The sequence below is a fragment of the Helianthus annuus genome, chromosome 13 (genome assembly GCF_002127325.2).
Source record: "Helianthus annuus cultivar XRQ/B chromosome 13, HanXRQr2.0-SUNRISE, whole genome shotgun sequence".
In the NCBI taxonomy this organism is placed as follows: Eukaryota; Viridiplantae; Streptophyta; class Magnoliopsida; order Asterales; family Asteraceae; genus Helianthus; species Helianthus annuus.
Genome location: NC_035445.2, coordinates 28535767 through 28542708, shown reverse-complemented (window position 1 = coordinate 28542708; position 6942 = coordinate 28535767). Strand labels below are relative to the sequence as shown.

The 6942-nt window shown below is 38.6% G+C and overlaps 1 protein-coding gene across 1 annotated transcript; it reads right to left on the bottom strand.

Moving 5' to 3' along the window:
- Positions 1-240: 240 nt before the first annotated feature.
- Positions 241-771, bottom strand: LOC110891548. Its single transcript, XM_022139254.1, has one exon. It carries the CDS (start codon positions 769-771, stop codon positions 241-243), a length of 531 nt encoding a protein of 176 aa, XP_021994946.1.
- Positions 772-6942: the final 6171 nt, after the last annotated feature.

Genomic DNA, 6942 nt, shown 5'->3' with positions numbered 1-6942 from the left:
GTAGTCTGTATTTATAATTTACTACTTTCTTCTTATTTCTTGTACTGTTTTGATTAAATAAAATTGTTTATTTTAATGTGTGCGAACGGTTTCTACACATATTTAGTAATTTAACCTGGTAAGTTGACGCTCTTAGGTTTTTTTTTTTTTTTGAAAAACAACTTTTATTGAACCACCAAACCAAGGCAAGCTTTCACCAAGGCGGGAAAAGCAAACCGAAAACCACAAAGTCACAAGAACTTACATCAAATCAAACATACACCATCTATCCCAATCCACAACCCCATGTTTAAACCTATGTTTATACCATAAAAAACTCAAAGACTTGATATCCACAACCATCTCCACGACATTAGGGTCTTTATTCGAGAATACTTTTTCATTCCTAGCTCTCCACATCCTCCAACAGGCGATTATGATAATCCCATGTATAACAAACTTTCTGTTCCCGGACGCACCACTATAATCGTGCAAATTCACCAAATCTTTGACGTGAAAGATGAAGCTTCCCAGTATCCTGCACCAACTAGTAATCGCATTCCACACACCCGTAGAGATGCCACAACCTGTAAGAATATGCTCGACTGTTTCATCACTACTCTCACACCAAACACAAGCTTGATTATCCACTAGAATGTTTCTTCGAAGAAGAGACATCTTCGTAGGAAGGCGATCAATAAAAGCGCGCCACATGAATATGTTGCACTTGTTTGGAACCCATTTACTCCATGAAAACTCAAAGCTCTCATTCGAACTCTGATGTCCACGCATCCAGGTCTTCACAGACTGGTGCTCCCCGTTAAAAACGCCGACTGGTGCTCCGAGACAACTTTACCCATGACCACCTTTAACCGATTCGCCAATGCTTTTGAAACCACTTTACTAATACACCCTATAAGATTAATCGGACGGAAATCCCTGAGAACAGACGGATCACTCACCTTCGGAATCAACGTGATGAAAGAGGATGCCACTCCTGTGCTAAACCGACCGCTACAATGAAAATGGTTCATTACATCCAAGAAATCTTTCTCGAAAATCTCCCAAAAGGTCCGAATGAACCGGAAATTAAAACCTTCTGGCCTGGCGCTTTATCTGCTCCACAATAAAAAATTGCACGCTTAACCTCTTGAGCCGAAAAATCTTTAATGAGGTTAATTGCTTCCTGCGCCTGAATCTTCTTCAACCCGAAACACACCAACTTTGGTCTACACCGCATAGTCTCCTTAAATTTGTCTCGAAAAAACCTAAGAACTTCCCGTTTAATAACATGTGGCTTCGATTCCCAAGCCCCATTAACCATTAGACCCGGAAAATAATTAGCCGCCTTTCGTTTGTTTATATAACCATGAAAATACCTCGTGTTATCATCCCCATACGACGCCCAATTGCTTCTCGCTTTCTGTTTCAAGTCACTTTGGTAGAAAGCCTCAAGTTCCCGTAATCGCCTTTTAATCTCTTCCAAAGACCATACCTCATCCTCTGATAATTGGCGAAACTCCATAGCTTTATCTAGATCACACAGCTCCTGTTCCAAAACTCTTTTTTCCTCCAATTCCTTAGCTTTACACTCGGCCGCCCATGAAACAATATGATGACGAAGCCATTTAAATTTCATTGATAATTTTGTATCCAATTCGCCCACAAAGTCTCCTGCATCAATCTCTTTTTTCACCATATCCCCAAACTCATCACGTCTAAGCCAAGAATTATAGAATTTAAACGGTTTGGGACCAAAATTCCTCGACACCGTCTTCAGAAGTAATGGACTATGATCCGACATATTCCTCTCCAATGCTAAATACTCAGCGCTCGGCCATTCCATGAAAAAATTCTAGTTAACAAAATTCTATCAATTGTACTCATTTTATTACCTGCAACGAAAGTAAATCGCCTACCTTTCAAAGAATACTCATGCAGATTCGTATCATCAATGAACCCATTAAACTCATTAGCGTCTGCCGCCACATAAATAGAATTCCGCCTATCACTTTCACACCGAACAGAATTAAAGTCCCCCGCCACCGTCCACATCCCCTCTCCCTCCCCAACCAGACCGGCTATCTCCGCCCACAAAACCCTTTTATTTACTAAATTATGCTGAGCATACACATTAAGCACGTAGCACATAACACCACTACCTTTTACCTTACCCGAAACAAGTAAACAGTTAGACGACTTAACAACCGCTTCCATGCTGAAAATTTTCGGATCCCAGATAGAAAGCAAACCTCCCGATCTACCCCCCGAAGGAACCCAATCATACGAAAAATCTCCATTACCCCAGAACCTCCCTAATTCCACCGAATCCAAATGTGACACCTGTGCCTCTGCGACCATCAAACAAATACCAAACCAATGAAATATTGTATTTCATACTTGGGATTTGTATAAATATGTGTATCTTTTGCACATATCAATTCTTGTTTGATTTCAAGCTTTAAATCGCTTTCTGGAAGGTTATACGCGCACTGATGTGCAAATATAACCAGTTTAATGCAACAAACACTCCGGAATAGTGAAATAGGCTTAACATACCTTAAATAACCTTTACATAACTTATAATTAAGTTTTGGAGGGTTTGGTGTGGCGAAATCAAGTTTATTCGCTTATAGGGATTAATTTCGACAAACTGCGAAAGTATGCCGATTTGTACAGTAACAAACATTCCGGAACATGACCATAAGTTAAAAATACCCTAGATATCCTTTAAATAGCTTAGAAATAGGCTTTTAGGGGTTCGGTGTGCTAAAATAAACTTTTTGGTCATTCAGGGACTAAAAGCGTCAAAAAGTGCACAAGTTTGCATATTCGCGCATATCTTACGTTCTGAATACATCCGTACATCCAAAAATTTATGTAATCATTAAAATATTTTATTTTAGTGATTTTCATGATAAAATTCCATTCGTCGCGTAATTTGGATCGTTTTTCGCATTCGTTTGTGTTTCGTCGTAATTAACCGAACAACGCAACCGTACGACCAAACGAACCGACATCCGAGATAATTGTGAGCATGTTTCATGTTCCCTATACTTTAACTTCATTTTAGAGCCTTGAAATGGGATTAACGGGGCTTAAACGTGTCAAAAATGCATCAAAAACCATGTTTTGCACATTCAGGGACCAAAATTGACATTCTGCCATAGTTATCTTAGGAAGGGACCAAAATGAAAAATCTAAATTCCAGCTTGTTCCAGCTGTTCCCCTCATTTGCACATGGTTTTAATGAAACTAGGGGCTCCCATGATTTCACAAAACCATGGGCACATCTGTACGGATGAGATCGAAGCTCGTTTTACGATGAATGATCTTAACGGTTGTGCAAAAACTATATAAACCCCACCCCCTTTGCTCTCAAACTCACATTTGATCTGATTTTCATTCTCTAAGTTGAAGTCTTGCACTTCATACCTGAGAATAAATTGGATCAAACCTCCTTGGACCTTTTGTAAGTCCTATTTCGTTCTTTTATGCATTTTTAGCGGAAAGTCAAACTTTGTTTGACTTTCTACATTCACCAGTTTATGGTCAATACGAAGTTCGTTTGAACTTCATAACGTGAGCGTAATCACGATAGTTTTAGTCTCTTATGACTATACCTACTGATTACCACGTTATCTAGGCATAGTGGCGAGTCGTAGTTTCGGCCAAAATGCGTATTCTTGCGTATTTTGTAACCAAACTACTTTAGGTATCAAAACCATTTGTTTTGATACCAAACCTGTTTTCTAACTTCGTTAAACATGTTTTAACATGTTTAGCTCGTCACTTTAGGTTTAGTGCTTATGTAGAGTCGTAAGTCAAGCGGTCTAAACAACCGCATAGACTTTCGAACTAGACCCGTTTGGTCGATCATTAGGATCCAACCAAATATGTTTAGTGACCATAGTTGTATAGGGAATAACCTTCCGAGGTTATACCTTATGATCACTTTGTTTAGTTAGTGGTATGATAGGTAATTTATATGCCTTAGGAAAATTACCAAAATGCCCTTTTTGCGCATAAATTCATTTTAAGCATATGTAACCTAAATTTTGACATCTAAACTGATTAGGTAACATTATTAGACATGTTAAGGCATATAATACTTGTCATAGGACTAGTTAGGCGTTCCAAACGCGTTTTACGCGAACGACGCGATAAAGTAGCATAAGCTATCTTAATGAGTCGTAATGGGTCGTAAGCACTTAGCATAGGTTTCGTTTTAGTATGTAGGCTTTGTTAAACCATATTGCATGAGTTCTTACACTCATTTGGTTTACGAACCCTCATGCTACCCGATCCTCCGATTAGGTCCGTTTATTAACATAGTTACCTATATTAGGTGCCGTTTGATTCTGTGATCCCTCTAGCTTTGCTTGGTTGTTGTTCAAGACTTCTAAGCACCCTCAGGTGAGTACATAGTCCCCTCCTTTACTTTTTTTCAAACGTTTTGGGGTGAAACACATGTGCCTACTTGTTACTTTCATGCTTTCCATGTTTTCATATCATATACTTGTTATGTTCATTAGTACACTATTAGTACATGATTTCATTATGTTTTGCAATGTATGTTCACTTAACATGCTAGCCCATTGTTTTACATTTTTTACTGCTTGAACCATTTGTAACCTTTGATTTATGAGAACCATTTGTAACCACTCAATTATGTGAACCATTCGATGTATGGGAACCATTTGAAATCATGGGATGTATGAGAACCATTTGTAATCGTTGGATGTATGTGAACCATTTTTAATCATTTGATTGATGTGAACCATTTGTAACTGTCTGAACCATTGGGTTAGGGAAGTGATTAGGTAACGAGGCGGGTGTAATGTGTTAAACGCATGGTGGATACGCCGCTGGTACTTCCTATATATAAGTTCTTTTAACACATTATATATCGTTGCGTTATCTAGATCATTTAGGTAAACGATTTTATGTTCACTTAACATGCTAGCCCATTGTTTTACATTTTTTACTGCTTAAACCATTTGTAACCTTTGATTTATGAGAACCATTTGTAACCACTCAATGATGTGAACCATTCGTAACCATTCGATGTATGGGAACCATTTGAAATCATGGGATGTATGAGAACCATTTGTAATCGTTGGATGTATGTGAACCATTTGTAATCATTTGATTGATGTGAACCATTTGTAACTGTCTGAACCATTGGGTTAGGGAAGTGATTAGGTAACGAGGCGGGTGTAATGTGTTAAAAGCATGGTGGATACGCCGCTGGTACTTCCTATATATAAGTTCTTTTAACACATTATATATCGTTGCGTTATCTAGATCACTTAGGTAAACGATTTTGAAACAATGTCACACAATGATGTTTTCTGAATAATATAAACCATACAAGTTTTGTTAACGAGTTTCTACTATATGTTTTACAATTTGATTTCATAAAACAAATGTTTTGGAGTTAAGAATCATGGCTATGAGATTTTATAAATCATATCCAATTTGATTTGAGTTGGTTAATTATGTCGCAATACCATACTTTTCAAAACAAGGTTTTTTTTTTAAATAAGTATTGCAACATGTAAAACGAGCCATGAATCTGACACTCACATAAAACCTATGTACTCGCCGGCATTTTTATGCTGACGTATTTTCACATGTGTTTCAGGTACAATAGTTGATGATGTTTGATGATGATATTTGTGTACGCTCACATAGGAATGGACGAGGCCTTAGTGACTTAATAACAATGAAAGTTTATTTGTTCCTATTTTGTTTCTAATTCCAATGTAATACATTTAATTCAATAAAACGAAACTGTTTAATCCATGGTTGTGAAACAATGATTTTGTTACAACACTCCCCGACGTTTCCGCCACGTTTTGTTGTTTTACGTGGTCGGGGTATGACACCAAAGAAACAAATTGCGTCTCCTGGATCATAAGAAAACCCACCTCATGTTTCGCACGAATACCACGAATCCAATCCGCTTTACTATGACTCCTTAACCCACGAATATTCCAAGATAAAATATTCATATCTGACCTTGTTGATAACCCTCTTGTCTCAAGACCTCCTGAACATTGGGAACAAAATTATTTAGATCCTCCACCGCAAGGGCACGACTCAAGTTCACTGTTTCTAGAGTTTCATTTGCATTTGAATTATTATCCAGTGGAGCATTCACATTTTCGGAGCTATTAAAGGTTTGAACATGCACATTCTGTTCCACATTAACCCCATCCTTATCCATCTTTTTGTTTAAATTCGGAGTCACAAAGGACCTGCTTGACTCCGACACCTCGTTATTGCACTGATCCGAATTCGATGACATTATTCCAATGAGCTTATCCAAACCGAATATGTCATTTTCATCCCTCGGACGTTTCTTAGGCCGTTCACAAGAGCCACCAGATTCGCCCCTACTTTTAAACAACGATTTTCTCTGATACTTCTTCTGAGCCATCGAGTTAACGATCTTCACCGCCGAACCACCGTTAGTCAATCCATCCCCAAGATTCTCCTGATTACCCCCAGACTTACTCCCATCGGAATTCACCTCATTATACTTTAACCCGTCATCTCTAATTTCGCCCGGCTCCACATCATGCATATTACCATACGACCTCTCCTCAAAGTTATTGTCCTGAGAAGCCATCACCCTAACGTCCTCCTGATCGCTATTAACCGAGCTTTCATCGAAGTCTTCCACGCAATCTGGTATCCATTCCCCCACATCTTCGTCAATCCACACCTTAAAAATCATTCCTCTCCAGCTAATGTCAACACCGTCCACAATTCTACTACGACTTTTGCATAAAACACCAATGGACGCATACGAAAAATCATTATCATCAGTCGACATATTCGCCGGTTTCACCACTTTTCCATACCTACCCCCAATCGACTCAAACACCTGATCAATTGCAAGTTGAACAGGAACACCATGCACTTGAATCCATGCTAAACGCTCCTCCACGCCTC

What these genes read in the sequence shown, in the direction of transcription:
- LOC110891548 (XM_022139254.1), bottom strand. Translation starts at nt 771, where the DNA reads ATGCGTGGACATCAGAGTTCGAATGAGAGCTTTGAGTTTTCATGGAGT.